This window comes from Anser cygnoides, chromosome 3, assembly GCF_040182565.1.
Source record: "Anser cygnoides isolate HZ-2024a breed goose chromosome 3, Taihu_goose_T2T_genome, whole genome shotgun sequence".
In the NCBI taxonomy this organism is placed as follows: Eukaryota; Metazoa; Chordata; class Aves; order Anseriformes; family Anatidae; genus Anser; species Anser cygnoides.
The window spans coordinates 121184508-121203818 of record NC_089875.1 but is presented as its reverse complement, the minus strand read 5'-3'; the positions used below and the strand labels follow the sequence as shown (position 1 = coordinate 121203818).

At 45.4% G+C, this 19311-nt stretch overlaps 1 protein-coding gene across 2 annotated transcripts in view; it reads right to left on the bottom strand.

The window, feature by feature from the left end:
- Window positions 1-19311, bottom strand: part of ELP3 (elongator acetyltransferase complex subunit 3) — a 94128-nt gene that overhangs the window by 62437 nt on the left and 12380 nt on the right. For both annotated transcript variants that reach the window (XM_066995134.1, XM_066995133.1), the window contains exon 8: window positions 2863-3024. In XM_066995134.1, the coding sequence (XP_066851235.1) occupies window positions 2863-3024 (162 nt within the window). The remainder of the gene's footprint in view (window positions 1-2862; window positions 3025-19311) is intronic.

The following is a 19311-nucleotide window of genomic DNA, read 5'->3' as shown; positions in this document are numbered from 1 at the left end:
TTAGAAAATCGTCCTCACAAGAGGCTTGCCAAACTCCCAGGTACTCCCTTTAGAGCAAAAGGAACTCTTCACAGGTTCTGAGAGGTGTCAGACCTCCAAGACATAGACCGAACCGGGACTCGGGAAGGATTTCATGTTCTTCCCTGCCATTAAACCACACCAACTCAGGCTTGCACTGCAGGAGCTCGGAGAGAGTGGGAGCCTGCAGGGGCAAAGGCTGAATCACACCTCACTCATCAGCCTCTAGCAAACCTCTCCATCCTCCACGCTTCAGGAGCCTTCTTCTGCCTCCGCAACAGCGACCTCCCTGACTGTGAGCAGCTCCGGGGAGGTGCCCATCACACGGGATCAGTCTCCCCACGACGTCCTTGCTGTTGCTGTCGCCCAGCTGCGAGGGCTCTCCCGGCGCTGGCTGACACTTGCAGCCATTTCTGCCCCGTCAGCATCCGCCGCCGTCGTCCTCCCATGGCGCTCGCCCACCAGCTCACCCTGCCTCTTGGAATTCCTCGCCAACGGATCAGCTCAGCGGGCGGCTCTTCCTCTCCTCGAGAGTCTTCTGGATGAAAAATCGATGCCATCTGGGCATCTCCACGAACGCCTGCCTTCTGCCGAGACCTGATGTTAACCAAAGCAAACAGCCACTTCCCTTGTTTTAAGGACCTTTTCCTTTCTCTCCGCTGGTAGATCCTTCCTCTGTTAAACCCCTACCTGTATTTTTACAACTACAGTTTTATTAATGATTTTTTTCAGAAGTATTATGGTGTTTTTCCGAGACTGTTCAAGGACAGTATTACTCTAGACCTTGAGTAGCCTGAGGGGAGTAAATGGGAGACTTGCTTCATAAATAAAAATTATTTTCTTATTAGAAGTGGAATCTGAGCTGCATCAATAACTTGATTATTTGATGCCTAGATCTGTTCTTGAATATTTTTCTGCCTCACAGCCACCCAAAGCACTCAGAAACCTCACTAATGACTTATGGAACATAATAGAAAGTAATTTCCAAACAGTTAGCCTAATTGGTTGTAATCTGACATTTTGCTACAAGCAAAATATTAAAAGTTTGAAGCAAAACACATCCCCCACAAAGTAGGAGAACAGAAGCAAAATGAGGTCATTTCAGAAGAAAAAGAAAACTTGAATCACTCTTCTCTAAAACTATATGCCAATTCATTGTTCAGAAATGTTGGAGTGGGGCATATGAACCAACAGCCCGTGTTGGCTCTGCTGTGAGAGCCTGCAGCAAAGCCTTTTAGGAATTCTGCAAGCAGCTTTGAGAATGTCAAAAACATTTAAAAACATAATTCCATACAGGATTAGTTCTGAGTGAAATAGTCAGTAATATACTACTTCATTCTTCTTCTGATTCATCAGCAGGAAATCAAGGGTTCATTAGCAAATTCGCAAGCCAGAAGTGACATGCGGCTCTGAATGATTTATGGCACCGGCTCTGATCTAACACAGAAACCACAGGAAACCCAAAGATGACTGCAGCAATCGCTAAGTGGAGCTTTACAGTTCCACTTCAGGATAGGGCACCTTTTGAAAGGAACTTGTGAAAAAAAAAAAAAAGATTTTAAAAGCTGAAAAGAAATGATTTGTTAAATTTACAATGTGTCAGAAGTAACCAGTAGTGAATACAACTAGTCGAAAAGTAAGATCTAGCCCAGGATGGATCTTTTCCTTTGGAAAGCTCTGACATCTAGAGGAGGAAAATACCACCTATAAATGCGAGCTGTCTGCTCTTGGACTACTCAATAAATGGCTTTTCCAGTGCAGTAGCCTGACTGTTTCATAGTAGTGACGTCCTGAGCTTCCATGCACAAGCAAGACTACGGCTCAACCCGCAGGAAGAAACTCATTTGGGATTCTTACTTTAAGCCTCTAAAAGAAAATGTCCAACATTTTCAGTTTTGCACTACTGCCTTTAAGGTAGGTATTAACAAAAATGTGTTTTGCTTATTGAGCCATACTGCTTCTGTCGTTATCTATGATTATGGTTATTAAATGTCTTTGGTCGGTGACTGGAATATACAACGAAGGCAAGTTGTACAAATGTCAGATGTGAAAAAATGATCAAGAGAAGAATCACTTCTTTCAAAATATCATCAGAATTATCAGGGAAAAAAAAAAGGGAAGTACAATGAAAGAAAAAGATTAGCTTTCTTGCCTGTAAGGGATGGGATGAACAATGTATTGCACACTCTCCTACGTAGGACAGCTGTGCTTTTGGCCACAGGTCCAAGATGACAAGGAATAAATCACAGGCTTCTTCTGAACCTATTTTGCCATCCCTAGACGTGTTGTAACCACAGAATGACTGGGGTTAATCCATCAACAGGTGCCGTTTCTCACTGTGTCTCACCCCCTGTACTTGCCATCGTCACTTCTCCTCTCCCATGCTCAGCAGAATAAGGTGTCTGGTGCAGAGAGCAGGCTGTTTGCTGGCAAAGAGCCTCCCATAGATTACACTGCATTGTATCTGCTCGAGACTAAAGATTGTGAATTATGTAGGATGAGAATTACAAGTTCTCTCCGGGCACATTTTCTCCTTCACAATACTGCATTTATTTATGAAGCAACAACAACAACAAAAAGAGAGAAATGTACAGTGCAGGAAAAGATCCTGAGTTTAAAATACTACAAATAACTCCATTTTGTTATAACATGGTCTACACAATGCCACAACAAATTCCATGAAGCCACTGCAGTTTATTACTTTTTCTTAACAGACATACGGCCACACAAGCAAGGAAACGAGCCAAATGTTTCAATATTTGATCTTAAATGGGTGTTCAAATAGGGCTGCTGTTCCGGAGCATTTCAAAAAGCATACCACGAGCATTGCAAGTTCCTTCTCACCTGTTGGTGTCCCTGGCCACGTCCTCATACACGCTCTGCACTCCGATCTCCAGCCTCGTGCAGCCGTAGGACAACATGTCACTTAGATGCCGCTTCAGGCAGTAATCGGGCCGGGTCTCTATTGTTATCCCGATGCATTTTGTCAGGCTTCGTTCCGAGTACCTGCAACAAAAACCATCCTCTATTAAAACTGTGAAGCTGTCGCAGGTGACCAGAGAAGTTTCCAATGTCTTCCAGGTGAGTTCTTTGCAGTCTCCATCAGAATTAAAGTCCAGGTTTAAAAAACGATGATCCCAGCTGGCAGGGGGCTGCCGACCTCACTCCAACACGCGCCTGAAACAACACATGAATAAACACGGTAGTAAAGGGCTGGGGTTTGCTGTGCACAGAAGAGCTGACCTTGGTACAGCCTTGCAGGGTGTTTTTAAACAACACCAGCTCGGTAGACGCTTGCAGAACAGAGTGAGCCTTCGGTACTCAGCATCGCCCGAGCAAAAGGGGAAGTCCGAATAGGAGATGAGAATTGGGTTTGGTTTTGGGGATGGAGCAAGGATGGTGTGAGCACTCGTTCCCACTTACAACCACAGAGGATCTCACGTTAGGGAGATTTAGGTATAGCAGGGACATTTTTGATCAATTCCTACAGCACACAGATAGACCGCAGGGATTAGGACCAGAGCCAGCCATGATCTGAAAACATACAAGCCATGAAAAACTACACAAATCATCGCCCTTCTGAGCCAGTCGCAGGCTCTCAGCTTCATTGAGTCTAACACCGAAACAGAGCTCACTGGTAGCCTTTTTCCCTCCTCTCCCCCATTTATCACTGGATGTCTACCAGAGACTAATTGTTCCAGCCAGTGTAAAAATCCTCTACTGACGACAAATGGTAAGTTATTGACCTACGAGGGAGTAAAACAAAGGAAAAAGGAATCCAAAGCTGCCTTGAACCAAAGTTCGCGACAGGAAACCATAAATCAAGACGAACTCCTACACCACCAGCAGAGATGATACTCATTTCCATTTAAGAACCATTTCACATACCCCCCCCACCCAGTAGTCACCTTTCCTGCAGAATACGGTGGTTGTGTAAGAGGACTGCAGCACAGGGCAGAAGATTTACAGCAAGAAGAATGAAACTTCCTCTTCTGAAGCCATTTGAAACTGCGGAGGTAATCTGGATAGTTCCCAAATTGCGATGTGGGCAGGATTAACGGCTGCCCTCCGAGAAGAGCATTGGTCTCTTTAATGCTCCCCAATGATGAAGATCTCGGTATTCATATTAAATGTTGCTGGAAAGAGGACACCTTGAGTAAGAGAGAGACGTTACGCTGATACCTGAAAGAGCACTGCACACCACAAGCCACCAGGATGACTAACTTCAGTTCTTTATTAGGTAGTTTATAAGGATTCATCACCTGGTTTCTGGCCCTGGATGGCTGGAGACTTCTGAGTCAAAATAAAGCTCCGGAGAGTCTAACTTTTAGCATGGCAGAGGTCCAATTTGACCAAAAAGAGGAAAAAAAAAAGGCAAAAAAACAGGTAGATTCAGACTCATGGGCAAAACTTCCATTCTAACTGATACAGCCTAAGATATTGAGGGGGGTAGACAATAATGGCTGTCAAAATAAGCATCTTTAAAAAAAAAAGAAAAGTATAAAACATTTCAGAGTTTGTGGCTCACTGATCTGACAGACTAACAGAACAATTGTTTATCGTGCCAAGAAAAACACTGCCAATGTGCGATTCATTAACATCAGCCTAAAAATACGCTCACTTTTAAAGACGCCGTGTTTTGCAAGAATTAAAGAGAAAATTTTAGCTAAGGGAAAAAAAAAAATAAGTCACCGGATAACTCAGCCATCGTGCCAGAGGGGACGTGCTTGTATTAAGCACCTGCAATCATGGCTGGAAATACAGAGGGGAGACAAAAGTAATTATATTTCCCCCCCTGGAGCAAATTTATAGCTGAGTTATAAGATGCTGAATCTAACGAACACCAGCAGACCCCAAAATGATAACACCTACTGAGGGCACCGACAGGGTTTCAGTATGGTGCCAGGGCTGGCAAAATTCTCTTGTCCAATTCAATGCTGGAAAGAGACACGTGTCTTAACTATGTTTTATTATTTATTTTACGTTTTATTTATTATTTTATGCAGCGGACAGGTAGAGCACAGCCTAACACTTTGCTTTATTAACATAAAAGCTTGAATCAAGTGGTCCCCCTTTAATTAAGACTACAAACTTCCTTCAACTAACTGGAAAGGAGAAAGAAGCACGCGATCGTCAGCCATCCACCGAAGGCACTTCTGGCAACGTATTTTTATCATTTCCTGAGTAGAGGAGAATAAACTTGACTTCTCTGCTCCCTTTTCGTGACTTTTGAACTTGAAACACTCGTTTGGATATTCACCATTTTTTCCATTTGCAAAAAGAGCGGCTCTATTCCACTTGAAATGTAATCCTAAAACTAAGGGAAGGCACAAATAGCAAGATTACGAATTAAGAAGCCAAACAGAGAGCACCAGAAGTGGACATCGATTAAAATCTTTACTAGATTTATGTAACCTGGTGTTGGATGGAAGGAGTAATCAATCAGTACCCATAAAAACTGTAGCAATTATTATTATGCCGCATACAGCTGCATTACACAACTAAGATAATTTTTTTCATTTTTAGACAAATAGATCTGCCAGTATTTAACGCTGAAGCTCACCGTTTCCCTATGCATGGCCAACACCTCCGTTGCCAGCCAGGCTTTCATAGAAAGGGCCAACAGTGAGCTATAAAAGAGAGCTCGGGGGCCTTAAAAAGGCAGAAAATACTATTTAGAAGGTTATCTACTAAGTGTTGGATTTAGACTGAGACAGAGACTGATTTTTTTTTTTAAACCAGCATGGCAGTATTTCTTATTTCAAAACACTGTCAGGATCTGAGACAAATGTGTAACAGCCAACAGAGAAAAAGAAATGACAAACTGATATATACTTGACTAATTTTACTTATTTTTTTTGAGTGGAGAAAGCTTTTTTTTTTAAAAAAAGTATATCTTTGAAATCTAATCCTGATTTGTGGATCTCAAGTCACATTTTTTTAGTTTTTATTATTAAGCAATGATTTCTGTAACGATTTGCAGTAGATTAGCTATTTCAAGACTGACTTTGCTTATTGCCTACCTCTTCCTGGGTCTTTCCCGATGGAGCTGCCTGCCTCATCCAGCAGCAGACCCACACTGGTCTTCCTTTGCTGACAAGGTACCTATGGAAGTGAAGTCCTTCTTGTTGCTCTGCAGTCCCTTGGAGTTTCAGCTCCAGCTAAGCTTTCCTCGTGCCCTCCTTGCCTGCTTGTATCCCTCCTGGGTATCCCATACCACCATACAGAAATCCCCCAAATTAACTGTGCTCCACCATATTGCAGGTATCAGGGTGTCAGACTACACTGAAGAAGTTTTGTGTATCATTCATTACATTCAAGGATTAAAACATACACTTTTTTTTTTTTTGGCCTTTTCTCAGCACTATCTCCAGTTTTTAAGCATTCTTCTTGTTGCCTTTGATATCAAAAACAGCCACAGAACTTTGCAGACACACCAGTGCTAAATCCAGATGGAATATGATTTGCCTATTCCTATCCAATTTTCCACTATTTATACAGTCAAGGGTAATTTGGCTGCTGAATCATACAGAAAGCTCATGATAATGTGACTTAACTCCTAAATCTTTTCTAGATATTTCGCCGCTTCTCGGAATAGAATCCTGCCCCATTCCTAGAAAAACAGCTTTATTTTTTTCCCATAACAAAGTACCCAACTTGCTCGTATACAACATGCTATGGAATACAGATGAATCCCTTCTTTGCCCATCTCCAATATTGATAGCATCTGCCAACCCTCAGAAATTACTATTTTAACACAAATATTAAACGCGAGGCCCAGAGGCAAAAACAACAGAATCCTATTAGAAACCATTCAGGTCAATGACAATAATTTTCTGCAATGTCTGTTTTGAAAATCAATGTAATGAGTGACATGTTGTTCTAGTCTCTATTTTAACGTCAAAATATCGCACTCAAGCCAAATCTCTTGGAGAAGTTTAAGCACGTTACGCTCAACTTTTCCAAAACCCCGTAAGCTCGCTAACAGGATCCAGTAACTTATGGTGATAATGGAAATGATGGATTTGACTTCCCTTAATCTTTAAAAATAACAGACATCTAGCCACATATCCTGCAGGAATGGCACGCTAGCCAAGGCACACATTAAGAGGGAACAGACGCGATCCAAGCAGGCAGACAGGCTGAAAGCAGATAGCTATAGCTCTGAAAAGAGTGACTGCAGGATATTTGGTCACAAGAGGTTAAGATGACCTTGCTGATGACTAAGGCAAACAAAACTATTATTAACTGAAGACCAAAAGAAGTAAAACACAGAAAGTCCTGAAAAATGAGATGAGCCCAACGAGCCGAAAATTGCACCCAATTTTGTGGTCTTGTATGTACAAGCGGAGCAGGTTTGCAGGTTCATTCAGGTGTTAAATGTTTGTGATCTGGATTTCTTCCAGAATCTGAGGGTGGAAATGGATTTTATCTTCTCAAGCAGCAACAAACACCTCATGGTATTTCACCTCCTTCCATGGAACAGTCTTAGTGCTCCACCTTCAAGATTTCCTTTGGCTTTTGAAGTCACGTTGGAATGTCCTGGAGGCACCTTTTGGGGGACTGTTGGGTTGGGTGAGTGGTTCTACATCCCTCCCTTCCTTCCCTACAGACAGGTACACCTACAAACTTCTTGCTTTTTATCTGTAGTACAGCAGTGCTGAGGAATCCCAAATAAGAATCCAAAATCTGTCACGCTCTAAGAGCAATCAGAAATCAAGATAAGTATACAGCACAAGATGACAGTGGGGCAAATTTAATAACAGACTAACCACAGAGATGAATTATACAAATGAAAGAGATGCTAAGCCATACAAATGAAGCAAATGAGATCCAAACAAACCTTACGATTAGCACAGACATAGCTAGTAAAAAGTCAGTTTTCTGCATGATTACAGAACTGTCTGAATCAAGACGAGGCACAAGAAAGACTATTAATTTTAATCATTAGAGAATAATTGAGTGGATTTGCAGAGAAAGCCAGTACATAAAACAGACCTTCAAATCAGAATCTGCCTCTTAAATAGGCAGGGATTTTAGATCAAAAAAGCACCTCGCTCTCCACCAGACACAGCAGCTTCACATAGGCTTGCAGGTACTTTCTCATTTAGAGAAAAAACAGATGGCACAGTCCTGACATAAGAAAACCTCTTTTAACAAAGCCTCTGCTCTCTCTCATTTCAACTCTGGTCTAGAGACAAAAGTCTCATCAGCTCAGAGACCTGAATATCAAAGAATCAATTACCTACGAGCCATCCCACAGCAGCATCCAAACTCCCTGGCTGGGATCGGCGGCAGGATGCCAGACAATACAAGAAGACTTGCCTTGTCCCAGGAAGCTCAGAAAAGAAAAACTGTGAGAATCAAGCGAGTTAACACTGTGTACGCAGCATGGTCATCGCATGCCTTTAAACCATTTATCTGCTTTACAGATTTCTAAGTAGGAGACTACCTAAAGAGGAGGTAAACAGAAAGGCAAAAGAGCAGAAAAAGACACAAAAAGCAGCTGAAGCAGCTGAAGGGCAGCACCAAAGAGAAACAATCACCGAGAGCAAGAAGTTTTGAGGTGAACCTGGCTATAGGGAAGGAAGGGAGGGATGCAGAGCAACTCACCCAGCCCAACAGTCCCCCAAAAGGTGCCTCCAGGACGTTTCAATGTGACTTCAAAAGCCAGATAAAACCTTCTTAAGGTGGAGTAAATAATGATGTTGCTCGCATTACTTGATCAGCACTGTTGCTCATGCGTTACCCAGCAGCAGCGATTTCCACACAATATGGTGCTCTGAGCTCTTACACGTCCCAGTCGGCAGTCCCAGCTCGGCTAGAAAGGGAAAACGATGAGCACCGCTGCTCATCTACCCTCAGCCTGCTCCAAGGAAAATTAAATATGAAATCCTGCCTTAGGAGAGATGCTCAGAGCCTTGTGGGAAGACGAAAGTGTTGGAGGGCTGGGTGGGAAATGAAGAATTTTAATCAGGGACAAAAGGAGCCCTCAGCAGAAGGCTGCTGGCCTCCAAGTTTAGCTTGGAGCAACGATGACCGTGAAGTTGAGCAACAACGGCTGCGAATGTCCAGCATCTCAAATAAGCGTGACTTCTTCCCAAAAAAGCACTTCTTGTGCCCTTGAATTTAAGGGAGCATCGCCCAAAAGGAACCCTAAACCACACGTGTGCAAGGCAGACGATGACGTCTACGCACACGGAATCATGCCAAAAGTCACACCCCGGCTTTCTGAAGAAGAGCCTGCTGATAACAAAGCACACCAGCACCTTCTGCATCCTCACCCGTTACATAAATGGCCTCCTTTTTCCCGAACCCTACTAGCTGCGCTTTATTACCACGCCGCTCTCTGAGACGCAGCTAGCAATAATTAATTCAACAGCTACAATTTCCTGCTAGCAAACAGGACAGGTGGCATCTTACTCACCAGACGGGGTTCAAAAGTTGCATTTTTGACGATTGCCCAGAGCAGGTATTTCTGAAAGCTCAAATACCAGTTATTTGGCTTTCTGCAGCTCCCTTTTTATTACAACGTTTCAGAGTTTTCTTTATCACCGCCACCGCGAGTATGACAGACTGCTTTGGTTTCTTAACAGCGTCAGGTCCCCAAGGTTCAGCTCTCAGGTACTGAAATCTTACATTTACCTAAAATACAGTAATTTATTGGGTAAAATATAACTTCCCGATTTTGATAAAGTAACAGTATTTATACCCGCTAAAAGATAAGTGAGAACGAATCTTTCTTTCCCCCCGAAACGCCACTAACAGTTAAGTCACACGTAAACACGCTCCCTCCTGCTGGGTAACCCGTGTGAAATCCAGGATAGGGTCTGCGTTTAAAATAGCATCTGTTCTGAAGAAAAAAACCCCAGAACTTACTGGTTTGCTCTCTTTCTTAATTTGTTTACCAAGCTGCAGCCACAATGAATGGATCTGACATCAGAAAACCCTCGGAAGAAAAAGCTCAGCACGAGCAGAGGCAGCCCACCTACGTTAAGGCACTGTGGACCCACCCTGAACAGGGCTGTTGGCACCGAGTAATTAACCGCCTGGCTCTAACGAAGGGGAGGGAACGATACTGGCTCTGGAGGGAAGGACGGGGGGGTTCCGTGGTTTATTTTTGTACCATTCACAGCTTTCACAGAGCACCAGCGCGTGAAGGAGCTCCGGGCAGGGAGGCTGGAGAGAAGGACCTCCACTTGGGCAATGCTGGCTTCATACACACACAATTATTTCAAAAGCCACCGCGTGTCCTCAGAGGGCACACGAGCAGGGCCTGGAAGGTTTTTCTTAGCTCAGGAGGTAAAAAAAAAAAAAAAAGGACACGGAACAGGAACCCCGGCAGGACCTTCTAACATCGGCGGTTGATTTTGTAAGCCAGCTCCCATCCATCAAGTTGGAGGCAACGGCAATATAGATAATGTTTGTTGTTTTTTCCCTGCAACAAGTTATTAGCAAGCTGTAAGCGAAAATACCAGGACGAATAAGCATATGCTAAAGCGAAATGTTTCAAACAAGAAAAATCGCAGATGCACGGTTCTACCCGGAGCAAAGCTGCAACTTCTGCTTTACCTCTGTCAAAGCTAAAGGTTTAGGGGGAAAAAAAAACACTTAAATAAGCCTTAAATGGGAAGGAGAGTGCTTATCTCATCCTCCCTTATGCTAGCTCTTTGCCCTTCTCAAACCTGGTCCTGGTCTTCTCCATGCTTCTCAGGATTTTATAGAGCCTCTACGATACCACTCTACGATGTTTTCCCCAGTTCTACAGTGTCATTCTCCTCCCCCCCTCCCTGATTTTTAAAACGAACTGAACACAGTTCAAGCTGTGAAGACATTGCCGAATTATGCAGCAGCATAACAATATTTCCCATTTCGCTCCCTGTTCCCTTCATTACGATCCCTCACACTGAGCTGGTCTTGTAACTAAAACCGAGCATCAAGGCTGGGTTTCTCACCATCACCTACTACGACTTTAAAGCTTTCCTCCTGGGTGCCATCAGCCAACTTGGAGCTCACCGTCCTGTAGGAAAATAAGGAGAACTCTTATTTTTACACACACTGCTCTTCCTCTGCATTGATTTTCCCCTGGCCCCTCACCACCCACCCACTCAGCATGGTGAAGGTCTTCTACAGTTCTCTGCTGGCAGCTCATTGCTACTGCTCCACATAATCCAGCACCACAGCAAATGGTGTCAGCAACCCTTTTCAGATTATTTACGCATCCCTCTACCAGATTCCAACACAGACTCCGCTGGGGCACCGCTAATGACTTCCCTCTCTTGTGAAAATTGATGACCTGTTCCCTTTCCCAACTTCCTTCAGTCCTTAATGCATGCAAGACTTTCAGTCTTATCCCGTAATTTTTTAGGATGCTTTGGTGAAAGAGCTCACTTTTGGAAATCTAGGTAGTTTCACCTATTTGTCAGACGCTTCAAAGGCACCCCACTACAGCCTAGAAGTTTCGTTGAGCCAGAGGAAAAGAGCCCATCTGCCCTAGGATGAAAACTTGTACCAAGAAAACAAGAACCTCTCTCTCATTCTACACAAGGAGGAGGTGGTTTGCTGTTTTAGCAGGTGAGACAACAAAAAAAGTTACCCTAATAAAGACACTGAGGTCCAACACATCAGGGTATTTACTGAGAGCAAAACACAACTTTTCCCAAGATGTTGGCAAGAAGAAAATAGGTAATTTCCTTGTAAAATGTCCACTTCTTAAGCCCAGACCCAATCTATCAGATGAGGAGTGTACATAATTCCCTTCACTATGAGCTGGATACTTTGAATTGCAGAGTAATATATGAATGCCAGTAAAAAACCACATGCGTTGTATAAGTAGAAGATGCAACTAGTCCTACAAGCCATGCTGATCATTCCAGCTTGGATTTCAGCAGCCAAGACAGTTCAATGAGCGGGTCAAACCACAGGTGGGCTACCCGTGCACTCAACCAGCTATTCCAAAACCCCTATCCTTCCTTCCAGGATGCTAGCACGGCCTTTACGCCTCCTTTGATTACCATTAATAGCACTTGGAAATGGCAACCAGAGAAAAGAATCCATGAATCCTGAAAGACTTCAGACAGAACTGCAAAATGAGCTACACAAGAAGAGATTCAGGTAATCAGAAGGTTGAAGGCATTACGAAGATCTGGGCTCGCTACAGGGTAAGATTTCCTGTGCCAAACAGCAGCTCCTCTCCTATTTGAAAAAAAGAAAATAGTTTACAAGTAATAATATACCTTCCTGTGCTACCAAAATCACGCAGTTATCTTCCGAAGTGAGAAAAATGCCCACACGTGAGGGTCACCAAGCCCCGTGTTGTTTTCAAAACCACTTTGTGGCGCGCAAGAAAAGCTTGGGAAAAAAAATATGCTCAGCACAAGGAGAGAAAACTGGAGACACTTTAGTGTATGAAGTTTTAGAAAGACCCAAATGCATTCCTTAGCAGTAATTTGGGAGATTCTGCCCGGTACTGAGGGACAAACCCTAAATACAGTCCCACTCTCGGCTCTGAGCACCAGTTCTGTGCAGCACGGTGGCCTTGCCCCACACAGGATTTAGGCAGAAGGCCCAGCTGCAGGCTCCCTTTGGTTAATACCCCATCTTGGTCAGTTTTGCCTTTCTGGTATCCCTCCACCAAGCAATACGCAATCAAAAAAGAAGTGGATTTTAGTCCAATTTTAACTGTCCCTTACGCGGAGCCCAGCACAATTTTATTTGACCTTTAGTTCAATTCCACCTCCGCCAGGCAATCGATCCCAGCTACTCCCACAGGACAGGTTTTACTCCACGTCCCTTTCCCTTTCCATCCGAGCGTCCTGAAGTCGACGCGAGGAGCAACAAACGACGTCGGAGCAGTGACACCGAAGAGCCAGCACCTCGTCTGCCCACCGCATGCAGCCCAACGAGCAAAACCTGCACGAGGAGGTGCCCAACATTTGCCCTTGGCTCCTCACATCCTTGCGGTGCGATTTAGTCGAGGGAAACTTGAAAGAACAACAAATTTAAATGCCTGTGACCAAATCGATACGACCAACAGTCAAGTCGTAATTATATAGGCAGTTTACCATGGAATAGTCAATACACGGTTACAGACACGGGCTAAAAAGGGACTGGGGAGGAAAATGCTTAGGTCTAAAATTAAGAAAGAAATGACGTGACAGGCTCTTTTATTAAATCTAAGCCGGAGCTGAAGCTTTTCTCGCTGCAGTTGATGAGAAAGGCTGCACTAGGTGAGACTTATATGTATTAAAAAAAAATCTAGTTCCAATTTCAGTTCTGATATTGACTCACTGTGGCCTAGGGAAAGTTGCATATTCTTAGTAACAACCACTTCCTCGCTGTTATTGAGGAAAATAACCGCTTCTGGTGCTGCGTAGACGTCTGACAGCTAAATGCCCTAAAAGCTCTTGTTGCATAAAGACGGTGTCCAGCGAAGACCTTGCTTTGTAGTTCCTGCATCTAACCTATTAAAGGAAATTCATCTCGCCCCCACCTGACGCCCCTCTGAAAACATTCGGCTGGAGGAAGGAAAACAGCTTGATTGCTACTTTGAGGAAGCAACGAGATCGTACCAATAAAATGATAAGCAGAGCTAATAAAAAGCAGTCATCAGCCAAAACTGCCAGCGAAAAGCCCTGCTTTATCTCGCCAAACTCACTCCCTCGTACATAAAGCACCAATATGATCTCTCAAAAGAGTGCTAGCCAAGCCGTACACGCATTTGTTTCCTCTGAGCATGTAAAAGGACATGTCTGGGAAGGCGCTTGCTGCGACGGACTACGAGACCTCTCGGTGCCATTTCCCGGGCTCCATTTGTCACCGTCGTGGCTTCAACGCAGCGCAAGGTGCCCACAGCTACTGGGCTTCTAAGGAGCGATCGAGCTCCTCGCTTTGGAGAAGTAATTCAGCTTTGAGCTGCTGGATTCCTCCCGCGGCTCCTCCTCCCTGCAAAGGGCACTCCTGGCTTGCACTGAGATAAACGCGGAGCAGAGGAAAGAGAGGATAAAACAAGGGAAAAGAGTGTGCAAGGAAAGGGGAGGAAGGGTGACCGCTCGTCTTAGGTGGCTTGGGACAGGAGGAGGTGGGGAAAAAAAGAGAAGACCTGGAGAGGAAAAGGGAGCAGGAACGAGCACTGGAACAAGTAAAAAGCTACTCTTGCCTCAAAAACTGGCTCAAGTCAGTTGATATTGAAGCCACAAGGGTGCTTCCCACCAACTTTACAAACCCAACGACCCCAAGCAGCGCACAGCCTGTCCCGGAAGGCAAACCAGGCGAAGGTCTTGCAGGCGACCCCATAATCCAAGGCCCAGAATTAAAACGTGCTGGTAAAATAGTGAGCTGCGGTTTATGGTTCCCCCAGCTCTGCCGGCTCCTCGCTTTTCAGTACTTGCCTTTGCAAAGCGCCGGGCCGCGAGGAGGCTCAGAGTCCCACAGCACATCAGCTGCAACACATCCCAGGAAGGCGTATTTCAAAAGCAAACAGCCTGTGCTCTGCTCGGTGCTGCCTTCACAAAAACCGCCCCAGGAAAACCACTCCTTGACATCTTTCCGTAAGAGGATGAAAATTAAACCTGCCACTTGCCTGCATGCATACTGCACCGCCGTTTCACCGGAAAATGGCTTTTCTTTTAAGGGAATTTAGCGCTGTCGAAAGGCAGTGGGTCTCAGCTTACAATATCAATGAGGCAAGTACAGCACAGCTGAGGGAACTATAAACCGCAGCTCACTATTTTACCAGCACATTTTAATTCGGGCTGGAAAGCAATCTCTGCTGAAAAGGAGGAGAAAAGGTAGTGCAGGCTGCACGTTACCTCTCCAGGGCATGGGAGCAGTGGTTTGGGATTGCTTTTGAGTTCAGCTCCAGGGAGCAGAAGCCCAAGCTAGACCCAAGAGATGCTCGCCATCTCGCACCCTTACGGAGCTCCAAAGCGAGTCTGATCTTCGTCGCACCTGGAAAACTGGAACGCGACGGCAACCAAGGCAATGCTTCTGTAATGCCCGGGAAGGTGTGACAGTGCCTGTGCCAGGGAGGCCCTAGGAAATGAAGCCTGAAAGCTTATTTAGTGCACGATGCACCTTCTCTTTGTGACATTACCTTCGGATCACCAGCGTGACTTGAACTAGAACTGTGTAATAAACAGACCAAGTTCCTGCTCACACAGGTGACCAAGCCGTGAATCAAGCTCCGTCTCCAGTCCCCAATCCCATCCGACCACTCGGATCCCATCCTAGCATTAACATTTTAGCGCAGGTCACCGGAGAACTTGTTATGCTTGCCAAATTACACACGCACAGCAGTGAAGCAGCAAAAATGAGAAAAGTATTCCCTTTGGCAGGTGTTCAGCAGTAATTTGCTGAAAATGTACAAAAAAAAAAAAAAAAAAAGCACCGAAATTCATTATTTAGCTCTGACAATGTCATGACCGCTAGGGCCGTCGTCCTTTCCGCCCAGGCAGGAAAAATGCAGATCAACAGCACTTACAAACGGGTTTCCATTAGGTGTAGCCTGAACGCCTGCTATGAATGAACACTACCACCTCCCAGACCTGTGCCAAAAATATTTTTGGTACCGACATCTACCTTAGAAAACCCGAAGTCACCTAACGCCAGATGTCTTGGTGCACGTGGGCAGAAACATGTGGGTATGGATTCCTCAATCCACCTTCCCCAGCCAGCGCTCGGTCGCAAACCTGAATATTTTACATCCAAATGAAACCGCCTCGGAAATACTGAACAGGACAGATAACAGGGTAGGCAATCACTTTCCGTAGCTACGGGAGGAAAAAGATAAACAGCTACTCCTAACGAGATTAGGATACAATCTGATGAAACGACTTTCACTTTGGCATCTTCCAAATAACACACCTCAGCAGCTAAAAGTTGGGTCTTGCGGTAGAAAATAAGCGACGCAAAAGTAACATGGTACCGACAAAGGCCAGCCGACTTTGGGGTAATTTTCCTCAAATTCTGCCAGCAGGGAATATGGTATCCATACTGAAGGCATTTAGGGGTAAACGCTGCAAAAAAAATAGGTTTTAATGGCAAATGCTGCTTCTGCACCATTGGAGAGCTGCGTCGAAAGCTGGGAACAAAGAAAACCTGCCCGCCCCTCGAGAACATTAGGAACCAGCCTCCAAATCCCGGGGAATAAAAGGAAATTTAGGCAGAATCTCTGTCGCAAACGATCTGGCACTAAAACAACAGCCAGTTATCTCCTGCCTGGCACAGAAAAATCACTGCCCAGTCAGATGCCCCGAGGGATTTGACAGACAAGCTCTGATGGATACAAGCCACAGTAATTTGCAGTGCTGCTGCCTCCTGCTATTCGCTTCCCTCTCCGCCAGAAGCTGCTGCCTGCTCGGGGGGGGGGGGGGGCTGCAGATCAGGATAAGTGCCCACAGCCCCCTTCGACGAGGAGCTTAAGCTGGCAATTACGGCGCTTTGCGCGCGGGCTGCGAGAGCTTACCTGTCGCGGTACCCTCTCATTACGGCGAGGCGAGAGGTGAGATGCGACTATCAAATTTTCGGCAATTTGTCGCGGGGCAATTTACCAGGCCGGGCTCCCGCAGCCGAAGTAGCAGCAAGATCCTCTCGACTCTCTGTCCGCTCCAGATTATATTCATTTGCCACGGGGTGAACGCGGGCGGCCGAAGGGTGGACAAGTGCGTTTAGCTGCCTGTTTTGGAAGCTCTAACCTCAAGCAGAGGGTCAAGGTAGATGGAGGAGAACAGCAACCTCCCCAAATCGCTCCTGCATGAATCACTGGAGCCAGTGAGTCAAAGCCCTCAGTCATCTTCTGCCGGAGTCACAATTCGTACTGGGAAAGCACAATTAAGATACATTAGTGTAACAAGCGCCGCTTGTCAGCAGAGCCACCTGGACGTCAGGAGAGCATCTTCTTCGCCTGCACTAACCCCACGGGGAAGGACGTGTGCTGAAATCTCTTTTCCTAAGATTCCCGGTAAAGCAGAATTTCCCACAAGTGGTGTTTGCATCTCGCTGGCCCGAGGTGAGCTGCAGCAGCACAGGAGCACCGTGCTCGGGCGTCACCCTGTGTCACTTCACCACGTCTGTGAACTGGTAAACTGCGGCAGTAAGACAAGACGTACCTGCAGAAACCTGCACCTTCCAAGGCTCCTCGAGTCCTAAGAAGGGGAAATTTGAACAGACTTTGACTTTGACACGGTGGCCTTTTACAGACAGGTTTATTCTTCAAGACTGAAAAGCAAAGTGAGGAGCTGCTCAGCGGCAGTCAGCCTGCACGATCGCTGTTTCCTGTAGAGAAATTGCAGCTCCTGTTAGAAGAATTACTGATGCACGAGCCCTAATGTGGGGGTTTGAGAAAAGAGTATACGGAGCTTTCCAGAAAACACATCATCTGATAACCAAACAAAACACATTCTTCATGGGTTGCCCAGATCTGGTGCATTCAAGTGACTTCCAGCTGGGTTTTAAAATGCATCAGGAGCTCCACACATCAAACCAAGCGCTGCTCAAACCTCCAGAGCTCGTTTTCTTTTTTTTTTTTTTCCTCAGATGGGCTAATGGGACTTAAACTAGGCACACAATAAGCCAGCCCCAAACAGCGGTTATTTAAAACCTGTGCCCTCTCTTCCAGAGAAGGCTCTCAAGTAGCTGGATCCATCTGCTCACAGCTCGCCAAAAGGTCAAGGTGGCTTTTGGGATACCTACAGGAAATTTCCTCGTTCGTAATGAAAACATTTGTGGCAGAGGGAAGCGCTGCTACCTGCTCACCAGCCCAGCTGAGAGGGAAAACACAAAAGGACGCTTGGCAAAAGCAACCCACGACAAGGCTGGGCTGAAAGGCGCTCCCACGGTGTTGGCCAACACTCGGAGCTGCCATTTCATAGAACCAGAGAATTTCTCCGCAAGGAATCCAGTATGGCCAACAGTTTTGTAAGTTCTGCATGTCAGAGGCTGATGCACATGGAAAATGAGCCTTGGATTACAGACCTAGCAGGGAAATAGTTATCGTGTCTGCTGTGCACCCAAACACTGCTACAGAAATACCAGGTAGAGGAGATGCTCGAATTGCAGAACATGAGACTCCAGCGATTTTATTCTCTTCTTCCCTTGTTGTCAAGAGCACAATGACATGATCGATCATCAGAATAAACACCATGATAAAATTTTACAAATACTTCCTGTGCGTTTTTAAATATTCTGAGGGAAGGCAGGCCTGAAGGTGCAGTCCAAGGAGCTCCCGGGTGCGTCGACTCGGGAGACCTCTCCGACACTTGCCTTTCTGAACACAGGCGAGTTCCCGTGGGGCCTCAATCACTAATTAAAAGTCAGCTCCCGGCTCGGAGAAGAGGTGCTCAGCCCTCGGGTTATGCGGTGAGTCACTGTTGCAGTTAAATATGCCCAGCACCTCCAATGACTCACGGGTCAGGTGAGAGGAGCAAAACGATGGGGAGAAGTCACTTTGATTTGCATGTGTATTTCACACCTTCTCGGTTCCTGTTTTCCTTGTCCTCACAAAAGAGCAAAGGCAGCCGCAATTAGTGGTCAAGTCAACGCTTTGACTTGATGGGAACAACTCCCGGAGGAAGATGCATTTCTGTAGTGACAAAAAATATCTATTTTATAGCATTTCTTCAGCAGTAACTACAGCTCCCCTCGTAAAGAAGGGAAGCTTATCACCAAGTCCACAACCTCGTGCTGATAGACATCCAGAAACGCACTGAAATCTCCTACGTGGTGTTCTTGGCACATAAACGTTAGAACTTCTTGGTCTTGTCACACACACTCTGCAAAACAAAAATCCCCTCTGGCTCTGCTATTCTTTGCTCATTCATCAGCCAGCTTCTTTCTCAAGCACACCAAAGCGCCTCCAGCAAAGACTTCTGTCTGAATAGTCTAAGAAGTGTTTATTACCTCAACAGGAAGGTACTGCAGGAATATTAAACAGCAGCAACACGTTCTGGGAGAAGTTGTTTCCTTCCTCCACTCGCAGCAGCGCTGCCACGAAAGCCCAGCAGTTGCTCCGTTTATCTTTTTTAAATCGCATTTTTGCTTGACCGGTTCCTGTGCACAAATAGGGTCACTTTGAAACTCATGCTTTATTCAGGCATCCATTAAAAAAAAAAATCTGAACCCACTTCAAGTCCATTCATTCATAAAGGATCTCCCTAGTGCTTTGTAAGTACGGATGTGAAAGGAGATCTTCACACCTCCCAAGTTAGCTGCCCCAGTTTACCTAGAAACAGCTTAAAGCAGCAGTCTAGCTTAGATGCCCTCAGCCATCCCACGAAGATCCTGCTCTCTCCACTG